A 20144-nucleotide genomic window follows, 5' to 3' on the forward strand; every position below is an offset into this window, starting at 1 on the left:
ATGCTGACAATCATAGTAATTGCATAAGCGAATGCGAATAAACGCTTTACAGTGTATTGTTACTTGTTACAGTCAATGAGCGTCAATGGTATGATTTATTATTCCACGTTAGTAAACTATCAACTGTTAACGTACACTGATTAATGTATTTTTTCTATTTACCAAAGATTGAAGAATTTGCTGTGAAACGACTTATTCCTGGTTTCTTTCTTAATAAATTACTAGAAAAATCCGAATAATATGTCGGGTGTGAAATGTGCAGCCTTGCTTAAATGTACCACAGTTACACTATTAGGTACTTATCTCACTAGATATTGTTTTCCATGCGGCAAACTCTCAATAATATGAAAAATCCTGCAGCGCGTTTATTTATTAAAGTACATTTAGCAACCCTTATATCGTTATAAAGAAAAACTTGTCCTTTTTAAAAATGTCAAAGCCAACATGACTATCATTAAAAAAAATTAAAGTTTGTATTATAACTCAAAAACTGTAAAATGTAGAAGGAAATTAGTATTCATAATGCATTAAAATATCTAAAACTTTTATTCGTGTCATTTTGCTTATTTATAATAATAACTATTCTATAACAGTTAAATGAAAAATCATTAAATCTGTTTTTCGCTCATATCTAGTAAACTGTGGATTTTTTCAAAAAACAAAAGCAGCTCTTAAATAAGCTCTTAAAACGACAACTCTTTCCTCATTTAACCGAATCTGTATATATTATGGTTTCCAAGATCCTAATGCTTAAAATGAAAAGAAAAACTCACCCTGTATATTAAAAAAACAAGGAGGCATTGGAATTTCTTAACTAAAGAGTAAAAATTGATCACCATTTCAAAATTAAAATGAATTATGATTTATTTTGTTTAATACCGCGTTACTCCTTTCCCATTGGTTCTCCGACTGTCCGTGGTGTAAATTCGAGTAGGTGGATGATTTTGTCTAGAGCTAGTGTGCCTCAAACAACCTACAATTCAAATCAGTGTTGCTAAAATATTATTTTATTTTTTATTATAATTTGTGAATTAAACCAGCGCACAATACAAAACAAAAGATCCAGACAGGGAAGCAGAGCAAGTATGTGTTTAACCTAAGGGGTTTTAATGTTAAAAGCTCAAAAGTTAACCACTAGGTTAATCACTTCATGGCTTATCTGTGAACCAAATTTGAGCTTTACATTTCAAAAATTTTTGAGAACGAGCGATCGGGCGTTGAGACTTTTTGCCGTTTTTACTAAAGTATCTGCTCAAAATACTCGTGCTACTTAATAATAAGCATATTACCAGGGAAAGATGCCGACTTGGCAGTCTTGTTGGCTTAAACCACTTTCGAGCGTGAAACCTTATAAAACCTGTTAGAAGGAAATCATACGAAAATAGAATTTCATGGACAAAATCCCAGGTCGTAGAGGTGGAAGAAAATCCGAAGTTGGTACAGTGCTCTATGTTTCGACTGCAAATATTTCTTTGAATTGTTACTTTTCCAGAGTGTATCTCTGGAAAATAGCTTAGAAATTGTTAAAAGTGGATAAAAGTGAGCATTTAATTAACATTTGATTCAGTAAAAAGAACGAACGCTTATAGGATGCCTCCCTAATATAGTTCAATAACAGTTACGGTTCAAGAAGGACACGGCAAATTTTGCTTTAGTCCGATCTAGATCAAGAAAAAAATTATCAAAGACCTCGTTTGAAATCGAAGGGACTTCAGCGCATTTTTGTGTGGCAGATCAGTATTCTATTAGCCACTTTCGACTCAACCATCAATAACAGATCTTGTCGAAGGATACTACATTCACTAACCGTTTCCCACTTTCCGCGTGCACCCGCAATTCGCTTTTAAAGTTTTGTCCACCATCAGTAAGATCGTGTCGGGGGCTACCACATTCCCTTTGACGGTACCCACTTCCGACGTCCCGTTCACCTGCAATTCGCGATTGAATATTTTACTCCACTATCAGGAAGATCGTGTCGGGGGCTACCACATTCCCTTTGACGGTACCCACTTCCGGCGTCCCGTTCACCTGCAATTCGCGATTGAAGATTTTACTCCACTATCAGGAAGATCGTGTCGGGGGCTACCACATTCCCTTTGACGGTACCCACTTCCCACGTCCCGTTCACTCGCAATTCACTTCTATTGGCGACACGAGAAAGAGAGACAGCGATTCGAGATTTGCGAAACGTTAAACCGCGTGAGTTCGCAACGGAAGGTAAAAGGCGCCCGAAGTTGACTACTTCTCGAAGACGCGCGCGCGCCTCGCAAAAGATCGTTAATTTCGCCCCTATGACAAAAAACAAAATTCCGCCACGCAGGAGTTGTGCGCGTTTACAACATCTTTCCGACGACACCAATTTCAAAAGAATCGGACCAAAACTGTAGTAGAAGATAGGAAAAAACTGAAAAACCTTCACGTTAGTATACTACGCTCGAGGATGCCGCCCAGATGTCGCCAACCCCACATCATGTAGCCATGTCCCTAAGGTTGACAAATTTCACGGCCCTGTAGATACACGTACACCCGTTGCCTTTCTACAAGAGTAGAACACTCACATTTGCTGCCAGCCAGCCAGCCAGCCAGTCAAAGTGAGATTAAAAGCTACTTTTTACAAATAAATTTGCAAAAATTCGCTAAAAAGCAATGAACCAATACGTAATCTAAATTACGAGAGAGTCGAATTTGGATTCAAAAGATCATTTACGATGAGTAGTGTTCGATGAGCGACATCGATTTAATTTTTACTAGTTACTGCGGATGATATGCTAATAATACAGGCCATTTGTGCTCAAACGGGCATCTAGCGGGAAAGTTGTGGGGTAGTTTTGATTTCTTTGATTCTATATGTTTTTTGGGGTGCTGAATCCGCATCAGTTTTGTGCTTACAACTTGAAAACTATCAACTTTTCGAAAATAACCTTCCTATTCAAAATGAAAGTACATGAAATTTCCTACAGACCCCACTATTTAGTTTTTTCCTCGATAAACCGTTCGGGTTCGGGCGCCAGTTGAAAATTGGGGTATTTCAGCTGTATCCGCAAATGCCCATCTTTTATTATTATTTTATTATTATTCTGTGCAAAGATAAATCCGTACTTTTCATTGTCTACCGGTCTCCTCAAAAGATTTTATAACTGTTCCGTCTGGTATAAAACTCTCCCACTCCTTCACAGATGAGCCAAGGCCCAATACGTCACCGTGTACCTGCTTTTGCAGTCTGGAGACCCTCCTCCCATTCACATACATACACACCCTCACAAAGTTACACAGATGGACGGACGGAAAGTCCAAAATCATGAACTCGCTTTTTGTCGCTGGTTAACATGTAAACAGAAAAGAAATAAATCGGGTTCAGTTGTTAGCAGACAAATTTAAGCTGGGGTAATTGCGTTACCCCACTCCGAGGAGTACGTGATTCTTCAGAACACCGGAGCAAGAGGGATAATGCCGTTGAATAGGAAATCAATATACCCCCTTTTGCCATTTGAATTTTTTGAATTAATAATGACCACAGCGCCAATTTCCCAAATTCAACAATAATTATCCAAACATGCTAAGGTAGGGTTTTGTGATTTCTTTATCTGGTTCGGAAGAGAGTGGGAATAGTTTTAGATGGCACAGTATAAGTATTATATATTATAAATAATATAATAATATGATATAGTGTTGTTCGTTAGAAATTAACTTTTCATACAATTCTGGACTACAATAAACACCTTGAATGTTATAAACATGAGAAAAAACCACCCTTACATATGAAATTCAAATAATAGTCGGTAAATGCAAGGAATTCACTTATTGACAACGCTTAATATTAATTTAGGGTTTTAGTGCGAAAAAACTATGTTTTGTGGAGATAGCCGAAATACGCCAATTTTCAACTGGCGCTTGAGCCCGAACGGTTTATCGAGGAAAAAAACTAAATAGTGGGGTCTGTAGGAAATTTTATGTACTTTAATTTTGAATAGGAAGATTATTTTCGAAAAGTTGATAGTTTTCAAGTTGTAAGCACAACACTGCCAAAAAAATATCTTTTTCAACTTCTTTTGTATTTTTTTCAATGTTGCGTCATGAAATTTTGTTAGCAAACCTCAGATTCGGATTCAGCACCCCAAAAAACATATACAGGGTGTCCCTAAAAGGTCTGTACAACGCGCTACCAGGGGTTCTTGGTATCAAAATAGGACGATTTAACCCTACTTACCTCTATCCAAAAGTGCTTCGTTAAGGCGCTATCTACCGCCAAAGATTCAAAAAACAAATCGTTATTTTTATTTTATCGGAAAATGGTTTTGCCGATTAAAATGAAAGTCGGGATGTGAATGTCTAATGTAAAAAGGGTCTTTGTGATATCATCGTTTTGATTGTAGTTGCTATGTAGGTGGTAAAATACTGACCATCCACATCTGAAGAGGTCTAAAACTTTTTAACTACTATTTTGACGGCTCTGAATTTTTAGACACTGATAGACAGTTTACTTGCAAGCATTTTTTGTCTCTTGATGAATATCGCTATCTGTGATGGTTTACGAAAAAAAAAAAATTTAGGCATGATGAATGGCATGCACCATACATGCGATTGTTCCTCAAAAACCATAAGTGCAAGCAAGAAGTAGGCTATGAAACCGTAGTGCAAGCAAGTAATGTAGAATAAAACGAACACAACAGAGTAAGTCAATGTAATGTATTAATTTAAACGTACTAAATGTTCAAAGTGACCACCATTTTCACGCATACAAAGCATTATACGGCGTAATAAATTAAACTGTGCCCTTTGCAACATTGGTACGTTATTTTTTAAAGTTTTAAGTCTTCAAGCAAAACGTAAATTGTTAAAGTTTAAGAAACAACAAACAAACGTTACGCCACTCTAAGGTTTAACAGCCATCTTCTGATTTTTTGAGGAACAATCGCATGTATGGTGCATGCCATTCATCATGCCTAAAATTTTTTTTTTATCGTAAACCATCACAGATAGCGATATTCATCAAGAGACCAAAAATGCTTGCAAGTAAACTGTCTATCAGTGTCTAAAAATTCAGAACCGTCAAAATAGTAGTTAAAAAGTTTTAGACCTCTTCAGATGTGGATGGTCAGTATTTTACCACCTACATAGCAACTACAATCAAAACGATGATATCACAAAGACCCTTTTTACATTAGACATTCACATCCCGAATTTCATTTTAATCGGCAAAACCATTTTCCGATAAAATAAAAATAACGATTTTTTAAAAAATCTTTGGCGGTAGATAGCGCCTTACCGAAGCACTTTTGGATAGAGGTAAGTTGGGTTAAATCGTCCTATTTTGATACCAAGAACCCCTGGTAGCGCGTTGTACAGACCTTTTAGGGACACCCTGTAGAATCAAAGAAATCAAAACTACCCCACAACTTTCCTGGTAAAAATACAATTTAACTGGATTATAAGTCACTTGTGAAATAGTTTACATTTGAAGCAGTTGCTTTGTCTATTGAACTACTCCCGTCAAAATAAGTTTACGAGCACGAAAATCGCGGCCGAACAGACTACAAATTTCGCCTAGTACAGTCAAATTAGACCAAAAAATGGGCATTCCGTGCATCAAATATATGTCATCTCTAATTTTTCTTTTAAATTGTTAGGATCAATATGGATGTGAAAAATCCAAGTTTTCGACATTGAAAGACCTGTGCGAGCGACACAGCACTTGAAAATATGTCATTTTTCTTACCATTTTTTGGTTTTTATAAGTTTTACTCCTGAAGGACCGATTTTAATGCAACTATTGTCATATCTAGATAACATTTCTGACAATTTAAGCCCTTAACGATCTCCGCAAGTCTAATAGTTTCCGAGATACAGCGCGGCGCTTCAACTATTGGTAAATTTATTAGTTTTACAAGTTTTATCAAAATTTGCGTTTTTTCTTCGCAGAAAGTACATAATCACAAAATATGCAGGATGAATTATCGTAAGTCGTGAGTCGTAATAAACTTGTTGTTGAAAAAGTGCTAAAAATTGCGAATAATGAAAGCAAATTAAAAATTGATTTTTGTCTTTTAGTGGAAAAATATATATTTTTATACGATGCCTTATTCAGTGATCATTCAAACCATAGTGTTGTGAGTAAGCTTTCTGCTTTTGCCCTTTTGAATGCAATCCATGCAACAGGTAGTGGATCTTGCTGAAGAAGAAGAAGAAGATAACAACTTTCTTATCATGGGAGAAGCTGGGGATCCAGAGGATATCAACATTCTGGCTCTTTCTGTGAGGCTGAGGATTTATGGAGACTCCTCACCACAAAGTCCCCCCAAACGAACAAAATTATAAAAATGTTCATGAGGTTTTTATGCGAAAAAAAGGCAAATTTGATTAAAACAATAATAAACGAATTTTTGAAACGCTGTATCTCCAAAACTATTAGACCTAACCATCAGGGACCTAACACTTTAAAATAAAAATAGAAATGACACATCTGAGGCAAGATATGATAATTTGACTGGACTAGAAATACATCCTTTTTGTACTATTTACTTACATCTATGGGAATAAACTTTTTCAAAGCAGGTGGAAATAAAGTCTATACTTTTGAATGGCAATTTTACAGTCACATTATTATATATTATATTATAAAAATATAACGTTATAAGGGTCCGTTTTCCTTGTCTCAATTACACTTATCTGACAGTTTAACTTACACAAAAAAACCGGCCCTAAGAAATCTTTGCATCTTATCATATCAGTGATTGATTGAGTGATTGATTGATTTTACTCATTCCTTTGGCACACATACGTACATAGGAGGCGTTAACGAGGAAATAAAATACATACATAAAATATAAAAAGAAAATCACATATCACACAGGTAAATCACAGTAGTTAAAGCATTTTCTACATCCATCCACATATTCGTCAATGGTGTAGAAGCAGTTGCGTATTAAACTTTTTTTTTATTTCCCTACGAAATATACCCAGGGACTTGCAGGCCTTCAGTTTTTCCGGGAGCAAGTTGTATATGTGAATTCCGGCAAACATGGGGGACCTTTTGTAGAAGGTGTAATTCGGTGTAATTCAAACGTGAACGTAATAGTAACGCAATTAATCGTAAATACGAAAGGAGTCGAAAGTGTCTTTGGCTATGTTTGTTTTTTTACGTGACACGCATACTCAACCGACTAAAACATTCATTCTGATTGGTCACAAAGGCTGTGTGTTGTATGGTTTCACTTAAACGGGAGGACATCTGTTGTGTATATAACAGAAAATAGTATAAAATAAAGTTAAAATGAACTCTAACTGCACACATGCTAATCGGAGCTTATTATTCTCCCGTCTAGCTATAAAGAGACGCGAAACAAACAACACCGATACTAAACCGCACAACACAATTTTATTTAAACAACCGCCAAAGAAACACGTACCTATTCAATTTAATAAATTGTTATAATCAATCATGAATCAAAGGCATCACGGCCCTAAAAGACGTTTTGTTCATATTTAAATATGAAGATTAATTATGCAATTATAGCAGCGGGCACAAAGAAGAGCAGGTCGAAATATGTTGATTATAAAATACATATTCATATTTTTTTACTACACAAATGTACCTCACCAACAAAGAGCGGGGACGTCGCTTAAAAAACTTAGTGAAAAAGTCAAGTCACCAGCCGCAGCGTGTCTGGTGTATAATAGTATGACGCACACAAAAGTACAAAATGTTGAAATGTCACGCAGAATTTCAGGGCTACTACTTATCAAAATAAATGAGACTGTCACCTATCTATTCGTCACTGACACGAGATCAAACGGCCACAAAAACTAGTTAAAACAACTTTGAAAAATTTTTATTTTACAAAAAACCGTTAGGCTTGCCCAAATTAACAACAGAATCAAAAAAATTACTGGGTTCATAAACACACGTGACAAATTGTTAAAAACAATTACGAACACTTTAAATCTAAAACCAAACCCTAACGCGAGGGATGGGATAACTGTGATTAAAATTTGTTATCCCTTTTTTAGTATCCTATCAACTGCAAATTGTACATTCGTGTCTTGAGATGGCTTTTTTCTCACAAAATGGAAACTTGCACAAGTTTTGCCCTTTCTTAAAATTCCATATACCCGACACCATTTAGTAATTTATTAAAATTGTGATGATCCATAGTTCCTAATGGGGTGCTTACGAAGCTTCGGAGAAATAACACCAAATCTCTCCATAAAAATTGTAATATACAGGGTGTTACATGGCCGTATGTAAAAAAATAGCGGTAAAAACGCATATGTGACACCACACCTAAGCAGTGGCGTAACTAGGTATTTTTCGAAGCGGTGCCGGATCAGGTTTTGGCGCCCTACCAGCCTAATCAGTTACCATTGCGCTCTAATTAATAAAACACGGTACATTTTTGAGAGAAACTTTACACGAAATTTTAACAGCACTGCACCCTTTTGAATTTACACACAAATTTTGCATACTTAAATTTTAGAAAGATGCTTTGAATAACGAAATCTTTCACTGAATGAAGAATAGAAATACATTTATTTATTGTGTTTCCAATTCTGGCGTCAAAATCAAATTTAACTATGGCATGGGGCACAAGTCGTAGAAATGATTGCGTGCAAATGCTGGTTACACTAATACAGACTATTGTATAGATCACAAATAAAGTATTATTAATATGTGATGAAAATTAATTGAGACTCAAAATTGTTTATTTTCTAACGGCCGTTATTATTAATAATCACTCAAACTAAAAATGGAGTCCTTCATCAACAAAGTATTATTATTATTATGGTCGGTGTATCTTGTGAGAACTCAAGTCTAGCCTGGTTAACTAATCACACGGATTAAAATCAAGTAACGATTAGTGTCTGTGTCTGTGTCTGGTGAAGTTATGTAGGGTTCTAAAGAAAAATAAAAAATAAAAATAAAATAAATAAATTAAAACTTCACACACTCACAGTGGAAATCTAGAGATAGTATGTAATTCATACTTACCAACATAGCTATTGATGGGCACAATAGCCAACGCTATCAGGAAAAAGGCCTTACTTGTATTTATGGTGTTTGTTCTTGAGGTTGTATTTGTGAGGGTGCTTGGGTTTTTGGTGGAGATATTACAGTATTTTGTGAGCTAGTAGTGCTGTTTAGATTTTTGCGCGTCGGTTGAATACGAGTGGTTTGTTTCTGTGAAGAAGGAGTTATGTGTTTTTTAACTGTGCTAAGGCGAATAACTTTATTGGGTGGACCTGTCTTTGTAGTGCATGTTGCGTTACTTGTATTTATGGTGTTTCTTTGTTCTTGAGGTTGTATTTGTGAGGTTGCTTGGGTTTTTGGTGGAGATATTACAGTATTTTGTGAGCTAGTAGTGCTGTTTAGATTTTTGCGCTTCGGTTGAATACGAGTGGTTTGTTTCTGAGAAGAAGGAGTATTGTGTTTTTTAACTGTGCTAGGACGTGTAACTTTATTGGGTGGACCTGTCTTTGTAGTGCAAGTTGCGTTACTTGTATTTATTGCGTTTGTTTGTTCAGGAAGTTGTGTTTGTGTGGTTGGTTGAGTTAAGGGTGGAGATATTACAGTATATTGTGTGTCATGTTGTGAGTCTAAAGTGCTGTTTAGGTTTTTGCGTTTGGGTTGAATACTAATGGGTCGTGATAATGTGGTTTGCTTCAGAGGTGAATCTCTGATTGTAGTATATGTTGTATCATTTGTTGTACTTGTTTGTTCGGTAAGTTGTATTTGTGTGTTTGTTTGGGTTAGAGGTGGAGATATTACAGTATGTTGTGTACCGTGTTGTGGTGTGATTATTATTATGGTCGGTGTTTCTTGTGAGAACTCAGGTCTAGCCTGGTTAACTAATCGCACGGATTAAAATCAAGTAACGATTAGTGTCTGTGTCTGATGAAGTTATGTAGGGTCCTTAAAAAAAAAAAAAAATCACACACGTACATTGGACATCTAGGGATAGTATGTAATTCGTACTTACCAACATACCTATTGATGGGCACAATAGCCAACGCTATCAGGAAAGAGGAAAACAAAACAAAACAAAACAAAATCATTATAATAATTCCTGTAATTTTATTAAATGGAGTTTATTGTGTAAGTGTTTCTTTGGCTTTGCGTTTGGGTTGAATACTAGTGGGTTGTGATAACGTGGTGTGTTTCTGTGAAGAAGGAGTTTTGTGTTTTTTAATTGTATTTATGGTGTTTCTTTGTTCCTGAGGTCGTATTTGTGAGGTTGCTTGGGTTTTTGGTGGAAATATTGCAGTATTTTGTGAGCCTGTGGTGCTTTTGAGGTTTTTGCGCTTCGGTTGTATACGAGTGGGTTGTTTCTGAGAAGTAGAAGTATTGTGTTTTTTAACTGTGCTAGGGCGTGTAACTTTATTGGATGGACCTGTCTTTGTAGTGCATGTTGCGTTACTTGTATTTATGGTGTTTCTTTGTTCTTGAGGTTGTATTTGTGTGGTTGCTTGGGTTATTGGTGGAGACATTACAGTATTTTGTGAGCCTGTAGTGCTGTTAAGGTTGTTGCGTTTGGGTTGAGTACGAGTGGGTTGTGTTTGTGATAACGTGGTGTGTTTCTGAGAAGAAAGAGTATTGTGTTTTTTAGCTGTGCTAGGCCGTGTAACTTTATTGGGTGAGGGCGTCTTTGTAGTGCGTGTTGCGTTACTTGTATTTATTGCGTTTGTTTGTTCAGGAAGTTGTGTTTGTGTGGTTGGTTGAGTTAAGGGTGGAGATATTACAGTATGTTGTGTGTCATGTTGTGAGTCTAAAGTGCTGTTTAGGCTTTTGCGTTTGGGTTGAATACTAATGGGTTGTGATAATGTGGTTTGCTTCAGAGGTGAATCTCTGATTGTAGTGTATGTTGTATCATTTGTTGTACTTGTTTGTTCGGTAAGTTGTATTTGTGTGTTTGTTTGGGTTAGAGGTGGAGATATTACAGTATGTTGTGTACCGTGTTGTGAGGGAGTGCTGTTGTTTACATGTATACGTTGTGGATCATTTCTGTATGTAGTATCTTGTGTTATGTTTAGAAATTTACGAACAATATGGCATGTGTTGATAATGACTGCTTTTTGTAAATGTTTGTATGTGTTTTTGTCCAAACCTAATAGTTGTAAATTGTGGTGTATTGTCTTTGGTATAACTCCGGTAGCACTAAGAATAATGGAAACTATAACAGTAGATTTCATTCTCCATTGCGTCTTACGCTCGATAGCTATATCGGTGTATTTGCGGTGTTTTTCTGCATGTGTTTTAGTTAAGTTGTTAGTGTTGGGTATGGCAATGTCTATAATACAAATGGATTTTTGCGTTTTATCTATAAGTGTAATATCTGGTCTATTATTGTGGATAGTTTTGTCTGTGAGTAGTGTCCTGTCCCAATATAATTTGTGTGTGTTGTTTTCAAGTATGATCTGTGGCGTGTATTTGTAGTATGGTGTCGTATCTGTTATGAGATTGTGTTTCAGTGCTAATTTTTGATGTATGATTTTAGCTACCTGATCGTGTCGATGTTTGTATTCAGTTTGTGCAAGTCGTGTGCATGCCGATATTATATGTTGGATTGTTTCTGATGTTTGTGAACAGAGTCGACAAGAATCGTTTGTCACTGTTTTGTCTTTATGTATGTGTTTTTTATAGTTGCGTGTATTAATGACCTGGTCTTGTATTGCTAACATGAAACCCTCAGTCTCCGGGAAGATATCACATTCAGACAACCAAGTGTGCGTTGCTATAGAATCAACACAATCTTGACTAACCTCTTGTGGAAATCGTCCATGCAACGGCTTTTGGTTCCATGTCTGTATGTTATTTGTGATGTATGTAAGTTTGGATGGAGGTGGGAGTATATTAGTTTCGTGTAGGTTAAGTGGCGTGTAAGATTTGTCTGCATATGTTACTGTTTTGTGTAGGACTGAAGTATCTGTTTTGTTATAAAAGTATTGTCGCAAATTGTGTATTTGTGTTTGGTGTAATAGTTTTATATCTGTAAGTCCTCTACCTCCTTCCGAACGAGGAAGGTAAAGTCGTATAGTGGAGGAGTGAGGGTGATGTATATGGTGTTTTGTTAATAGTGTACGTGTGTTTCTCTGTATTTGTTCTAAATCTGTATTTGTCCAACGTATAATCCCGAAAGAGTATGTAAGCACTGGTATGGCATAAGTGTTAATAGCTTTGATTGTATTTCTACCGTGTAATTTTGTTTTAAGTATACTGCGTACTCTTTGTAGGTATTGTGTGATAAGTGTTTGTTTTATACTCGTATGTTTAATATGTGTATTTTGCTGAAAACCAAGATACTTATAAGTTTCATTCTCGTCCATGGAATTTATTAAATTACCCTGTTCTAGCTCATAATCTAAAAGTTGTCTTTTACCAGCTGTGATGTGTTGTGTTTTACATTTATCAATTCCAAAGTCCATTTGTATGTCACGTGAGAATGTTTCGGTAATGTGTAGAAGGTGATTAAGTTTTATGCTTGTGGAAGAGTATAATTTCAGATCGTCCATGTAAAACAGGTGTGTAATGTTGTGATGTATTTCGTGGTTGTGTTTAATATTGTACCCAAAGTTAGTAGTGTTTAACAAATGTGAAAGTGGATTAAGAGCAAGACAAAACCAGAGCGGACTTAAAGAATCGCCTTGAAAAATTCCTCTTTTAATTTGTATTGGGTCAGTAATAAGTTTTGTGTCGTTTAGTGTAAGTGTTAACGTAGTGTTCCAACATGACATTATGTAATTGAGGAATTGTGTAATATTGTTGCTGACTTTGTATATTGAGAGTACTTGTTGTAACCAAGAGTGTGGTACTGAATCGAATGCTTTTTTGTAATCAATGTATGCAGTGTGTATGTTTCGTTTGTTATGTCTGGATTGTTCAAGTATTACAGAGTCTATAATGAGTTGCTCTTTACAGCCTCTGGAACACTTGGTACACCCTTTTTGTTCTTCGTATAAAATGTTGTTATCAGTACAGTGTTGGTATATTTTGTTGGTAATGCATGATGTAAGGATTTTGTATATTGTAGGAAGGCATGTAATTGGTCTATATTTAGATGGGTCTTGTGTATTGTTGTCTTTTGGGAGCATGTAAGTGATACCTTGTGTAAAGAATGCAGGAGTGCGATCTGGTGAATTAAGAAGTTCGGTAAATTGTTGCGCAAGGTAAGAGTGAGTGTAGGTAAAATATTTCCACCAAAAGTTGTGAATGTTATCAATGCCTGGACTTTTCCAGTTATGTAAGTGATTAATATTTGTTTGAATGATGTCTGTTGTAGTGATGTTTGTGTTATTCATAGAAGTAATGTATTCAGTGCGTGTGGTTTCTGTGGTAATCCACGGGGCGTGTGGATTGTGTTTAATGTCTTTGGTCCATAAGTCAGACCAGTATTGCTGAAGTGAGTGTAGAGATGGCGGAATGAGTTTTTCATTAGTGCTGTTTTGTGTTAGTGATCTGTAAAATAGTTTTTCGTTATGTTTAAATTGTGTGTTATGGCACTTTCTGTCTGCAGTTTCCCTATAGCGTTTTAAACGGTTTGTGTATATAGATAGTTTTTGTGTGAGTGTATCTCTATGTTCGTTATAGTTTGTATTTTGTTCTCGTGTGGTGTGATTGTTTAGTTTTGTAGTTATGTGTTGTACTTGTCGTGTTAATTTTGAAGAACGAGTTCCTTGTATGTATTGTGTAATTCGACCCAAGTCACGTCTGATGTCATCGATGCGATTAATCAGGCGTTTTTCCCAAGCCGGGGGTGAGCGTTTTTTTGTTGTGTGGTGTTCTTTGTTTGTTGTTATTCTTGAACCGTTACATCTATAAACTGCAACCGCACCGCAATACACAACAAAGTGTAGTTGATGTAAGCTTGTGTTATCGTTAATGTAATTTGGTAAAATGTGATCATTTAGTGTTTTTGAGAGTGTGCGTAATTTTGTAGTGTGACTTTGTTTAGGTATTCGTGCTCTTTGTGTTGGGTCAGTGTTTGAGAATTCTAACAATGCATTGTCAAATTCTTTTTGAAGGAATGTGAGTGTTTGGTTTATGTGATTATTTGTATCTATCGATTGCTGGGGTGTCGCAAATGTCTGTATTTCAGAGTTGTTTAGAACGGGTGTATTATCTTGTACGATGAGTGTGTTGTTTGTGTTGAGTAGTGCTTCAATTTCGTGCCTGATTTGTTCCTGTGTGTCTAATGTAAGGAGTGTATTTTTAATAATAACTCTACGTTGGTCTGCAATGCGTTGTTCTGTTAAGTGTGCTAAATGTGGGTATTGTGTAATGAACGCGTGATATAGTTTACCTCTGTATGCTGTCCTGTCCGTTTCCATCTTCGTGATCTCCAGATACGTACCGAAAATGAAGCGATTCATCCCTTCGTCCCATTTCATACGTCTTTTGGAGGTATCCTTTGCGCTGGTCCCATCCACAAGCGGTTGAGAAGCAGGCACAAAGGTCTCTTCATGGCGGTCCTCTTCAGGTGGTCGTTGTCCTCTTCGTAGTCTTCTTTCGGCTGTAGAGGTTTCGGGTATCCCGACGAGCGGCCGCCTGTTCACCAACTCGTCACTATCGGCTCGCATGCTGCAACGCCCAGCGATAGCTCCAGACGTGCCCTGACGCTCCTCAGGTAGCGGCATTTTTCCGAGGCTTTGTTTAAACTCCATTTTCATAAGAATATGGGGTGACTAGGAACACGTGAAGGCGTCACTCTTCAAGATATTCGCGTAAGCAAATATCCACCTGCGTGTTGTGTATAATGTAGGAAAGTAGGGAAAATGGGCGTGGAAGTTGGAAAGTAAAGTGGGTAGGTAAATACTAAAGGTGGTTGGACTGGTCACCTTTAGTGCCCATTGATCGCCTTTTACGATCTCTAGGGCGAGAGTGGGCCTATTCTATCCCCGAACCCATTATTATTTTAAATCTGTAGCCTTTTCCTACCGCTGTAACTTTGTACTACTAGGGCCATCCAGAAAGTAACAGACGTTTTGAAATAAAAAATTAAGAAAGTGTAATAAACAACTTTTATTATATACATTTGGAAGCTACACTCTTAGGCTATTTTCAACACAGTCGCCATTCATATTGAGGCACTTAAGATAGCGTGGTACAAGTGTTTTGATTCAAACTGTGTATACATCCGCCGTCTGTGGGGGCGTCGGAAGCGGGTGTGTGGTAGCTCTCGACAAGATCTTACTAACGGTGGAGTCAAAACTTCAAACGCGAATTCCGGGCGAACGGGATGTCGGAGGTGGGTACCGACAAAGGTAATATGGGGCCCCCGGCAAAATCTTATTGATTGTGGTTACTGGTACTGATCTGCCACACAAAATGCGCTGAAATCCCTTACATCTCACACAAAGACTTTGATAATTTTTTTTACTTTTTAACAATGTTCGGTTCATCTTAAAGGAGCGTAAATTTAGTTTTAATTATATTTCAGTGCACCCTGTAGTCGACTTTAGCAAAGTATTAGAATTTAACTGCCGTTCTTGTCTTTTATGACTGGCCTATACGGTACACCACGTACTGCCCATCCCGACTTAGTGCCCTCGGTGCTTCAGCGCCTCCGGCGCGCCCTCCCCCATTCAGAGCGCGGTGCCGCGGCACCTTTGGCACCTACCTAGTTACGCAACTGCACCTAAGGAACAAAATTGTCGAACAGTTTTTTAAAATAACTTGGTTGGGAGGTATTGTATTGGGAAAAACATGACTTACTAGTGCGCACGCCACTTTTGACATGTTCAATATAATCCATCGATTTGCTTTTATTCTAGGTTTTTCTGTTAAAATTTGAGAAAGAACAGTCCACAAATAAGTTACTTCTGCGTTCTGGGAATGCGCCCACGCATTTTTCACATGTTTAATATAATGGATCGATTAGCTTTGATTGAAAGGTGCTACTGATAAAATGTTAGTCCACAATCTGTCCACAAATAAGAGTTATTTCTGCACATGCACGCACGCGGCTTTTCACATGTTAAAATATATTCGAACGATTTGCCTTTATTAAAACGTGCTACTGTAAAAATTTCAAGGAGATCCGTCTATATTCTCTAAATAAGAAAGTTACCTCTGCACATGCGCAAAACGATATGGCCTTCAAATCTAAAAAGTAATGGGGGTTGTCTTTAACCAGCAAAAAAAATTATGCAATTTTTCGTTAGATATATTAAATTTCCTAATTATCGTTCATATATTGACTAGACTCTAGAGGGTTATCCAAAATATTTTTCAAGGTACATTTACAAAGTATACTTCAGATGGTAACACACAAAAACTTTTAGGTAATCCTGAAGACCGCGTAAATATGAAGCATAAATCGAGAATATACGTACCAAATATCTTGTAAAGATTGTAATCAAGTATACAGGGTGGCCGGTAAGTCTGGAAACGGTCGCTTATCAGGGGAAAAATACAATATTTGGGGTTATAAAGGCGTGGCAGACCAAAATTTCAGTTTTTTAAATGCAGAACCCTGTACATTTTTCAATATTTCAATTCTGCTCTACTCTCTTCCAAAAAAAGATCAAACCTATATGAAAAATGTAGGGAATGTTGTCTACTTTCATTTTTTATACTTTTTAATGTTTGCCTACAAGCTTCAAATTCTTGTTCATTGCCTCAAAAATCATTGAATGGGAGAAAATCCAAACTCTAGCAAAACTTTTCTCTGAATCACAATTTCTTTCATATCAGTATCTAACAGTTACCAAGTCAACGTAAATATCATATGGTAAAATGCGATGGCTCAACATAAAATCTTTCATACCTATATAAGTTTGCGATATAATCGTTTTCTATATAAATTTCCAATGAAAAGGAACAAAGCGTGATGCGTGTCTTGTATTGATAAAAAGAAGCTCTTTTTTTTAATAAAATGTATTAATGTAACAATGTAAGTAAATCTAATATTGTCAAAAAATGTTAATATCGATATTACATTTTTCAAAGCAACATTTGGGATGAAAGAATTTCGTAAACGCTCATTGTATATTCTATGCTATATAAGTATTTCTTCTATAATGCATCATTCTTTCTGGATAAACCTTCCCGCTTTCATATCTCCTTAACTTTCATATCAAAATCATAGCCAAGCTGGGTGACTGGACAGATATGAGAAAATCCACGATTCCATTTGTCAAATAACGAAATATAACTCGATTTAGAAAACACTCGGTCGATGTTGTGTTATTTGTTAGCAAACACTATTTATCGGAAATTCTATATGTGAAACATTGATGTCTGAATTCACAGAAAATTTACATAATATAAAACGTGGCACATTAACTACTTTATAGATATTACTCGAACGGCTTACAGCTAATTTATTTAATTTTTTTACAGAAAATGGATTACCTCGCCGATTGCGGACGGCGTACACTAACACACAGCTGCTTGAACTAGAAAAGGAGTTCCATTTCAATAAATACTTGTGCAGACCTAGAAGAATAGAAATAGCCGCTTCATTGGATCTTACGGAAAGACAGGTAAAACACGCAATTTAGTCGCGAAAGAAGTATAGACGTTATAATTTTTAGGTGAAGGTCTGGTTTCAAAATCGACGAATGAAGCACAAGAGGCAAACGTTAAGTAAGCAAAACGACGACGGAGACGACAAGGATTCCATTTCTAGTGATGGTGCAAAAAGTGGAAAAATGTCTTCTGATAAACTCTTATGCGACGAAATGTCTAAAAAAAGTTGTCAGGGATGCGAAATGCCACCGGCGGGTGTTTGCGGTCCTCACGATGAAATGCCTGACTTAAATTCATCCAGAGGAAACAATAATAATACTCCTAGCGCAACAAATAATAACACAAGTTTTAGTAATAATAATAGTAACGGAGCTAGTAGTATAGCTAGTTCCGGATCTTTTGATAAAATCAATAGTGAAGAGGACTCCCAATCGAACGAAGATATAAATTCTCGTAGTTCTCCTCGAATATCAAAAAAGCCATCCAATACGGGGTCTATTACAATTAAGACGGAAAATCTTCGAAACTCTCCGGTGGGTCATGATCGAAAGGTGGGCATTCCTAAAATGTCGCCAAGCGTCAATCACAAGGATTCCAACGCAATCGGAAATGTATCCGATGCGATTACAACAAATAAAATTGTATCCAAGTGCGTACCTCCACTGAACCCTCCAACAGTAAATACTTCCGGATTGGGAATTGGCCCAATTAACAATAGTTCCATATATCCACATTTACAACGATCTTCACCTACTACTGCCACAGCAATAGCATCGGCAACCGTTACAATTCAAAATGTAGCTAACTCTATACCTCCATTTGCAGCACGAGGTGCTGGTGCTCAAATGAATAACTACACAACCCAGTACCAGCTTAATACTCAGGTCGAGTACAGAAATGACAGCAGGTCAAAATCTCATCAGCAGTACCATCATGGTTATGCGTCTAGTGAGATGTACAATCCCGACCAGGTGGTAGTTGGTGAAAATCACTCATACTTCAGAAATCAAGTTCATTCAAACCCTTTGACGCATGAGGAATCAAAGGAAGAGTTATCCCTTAGAAACCAAGGGCGGAGTAGGCATTCCTACCAATCCGCGTATGCTAACCAACAGAACTATTACGGATACAACAAAAGACATCTTGCACCAAACGAAAATTTTCAGCACAACGTCGCCAATCAAAGTGGTTATTCCCACGGTTACCAAGCCGAGCACGTCGGCTACAACCACTATACGTACCCCACATCGGGAATATACCCTAACGAATCGTCGAATAATATTGGAAACTCTGGACATATGAATCATGCACACGACTCAAATTATTATCCGGGAGAGAACATGCAAGGCATGCATAAGATCCACAATCAAACGGAATACGCCAGTAAAATTAATTACTACGAAAACAACACGTACAACAACACTCACTTGGCTCCTCACACGGAGTCCTCGTCGTACATTCCCACAGAGCCGTTTTCCAACGCGGCAGTAGCGACCTCCCTTACCGCGGCGGTTATGACACCTCCAGCAAGTGTTCAAACTGATTCTAGTGACACGTACAATTCGTTTCACCAATTCTATTCGGGTGAAGCACCCCAAACCCACGTACCTCCGACCGGAGAAAACAGTAATAGTTCGTCGGACTTTAATTTTTTAAGTAATTTAGCTAACGATTTTACTCCTGAGTATTATCAAATTTGATTCAGTGCAATGGACGACTTAGTTTTTACTTAATATCTGTTGATGCGTATTTTTTTATTATATGTTGTTACTACTATTATTATATTATTAAATCGTGTTTATAGTTTTATAGGAGGATCGTCTCCGTAGCTTTAATTTATTGAATCTACTCTCAAACTCTATGGAATGCCGGTTTAATATCAAAATGTTTAACAAGTTCGCCTTCTATAATTACAAAAATATAATATTTGACAAAAAAAAACAAATTACACTAATTTAATCCTTATCCTTTACATGATTCAGAAAAACAGTTACAGCATATATGATGGTAGAACAATTTATAGATGGTTAAATGAACGTATAACATTATAGTATTAAAAGGGCGTGCCATACTAATCGAAGTTTTTAGAACTCTAAATACAAGAACTTTTCCTACAAATAAAATTTTATGGAAATTACCTGATCGGTTGCATCAAAAAAGTTGTTTCTGTTCTTCCTACCCATGTAGTATTTATTTTGTTGAACTTTCGTCAATTTTTGAACCATGTACAGTACATAAAGGCTAATTGGTTAAGTTCGCGTTAAAATTAGTATTAATTACTAATTAAGCTTCGTTAAAACGCTGTTCAGCTACTTTGTATACTAATCCTGTGTCCATTTTTCACACTACAAGTTTTTAAGACGCTGCATATTATCTACTTACCATAGCCACAAGTACATAAGAGTACATACCGAAACTAGTTCAGTTTGATGGACACATGAATGTATATACTAAATTTTGAAACTACGTTTCTGTTACATTTTCTTGCACGACTAAGCAGAAGGTAATCATAAATGTAAATGCATGTACAATTAGTAAATTTTAAGTAGACATTTACTGTTGATGTATATACTTTTGAGTCGAAGGTAAATTTAATTTAAAAAAATGTACAGTTAGCAACGCAACACAATTATTGCTATTCTAGCAAATATACATCTTTAACATTTTGCGTTTTTTTAACCTA

The 20144-nt window shown here is 36.6% G+C and overlaps 1 protein-coding gene across 1 annotated transcript in view; it reads left to right on the plus strand.

The window, feature by feature from the left end:
• LOC116182637 (homeotic protein proboscipedia) overlaps positions 1–19607 on the plus strand; it is a 106309-nt gene extending 86702 nt beyond the window's left edge. Inside the window, exons 2-3 of the mRNA XM_031503178.1 lie at positions 17333–17475; positions 17527–19607. Of these exons, the coding sequence (XP_031359038.1) occupies positions 17333–17475; positions 17527–19161 (1778 nt within the window). The 3' untranslated portion in view covers positions 19162–19607. The remainder of the gene's footprint in view (positions 1–17332; positions 17476–17526) is intronic.
• The last annotated feature ends 537 nt before the right edge of the window (positions 19608–20144 follow it).

Source organism: Photinus pyralis, unplaced genomic scaffold (genome assembly GCF_008802855.1).
Source record: "Photinus pyralis isolate 1611_PpyrPB1 unplaced genomic scaffold, Ppyr1.3 Ppyr1.4_unclustered_Scaffold6493, whole genome shotgun sequence".
In the NCBI taxonomy this organism is placed as follows: domain Eukaryota; kingdom Metazoa; phylum Arthropoda; class Insecta; order Coleoptera; family Lampyridae; genus Photinus; species Photinus pyralis.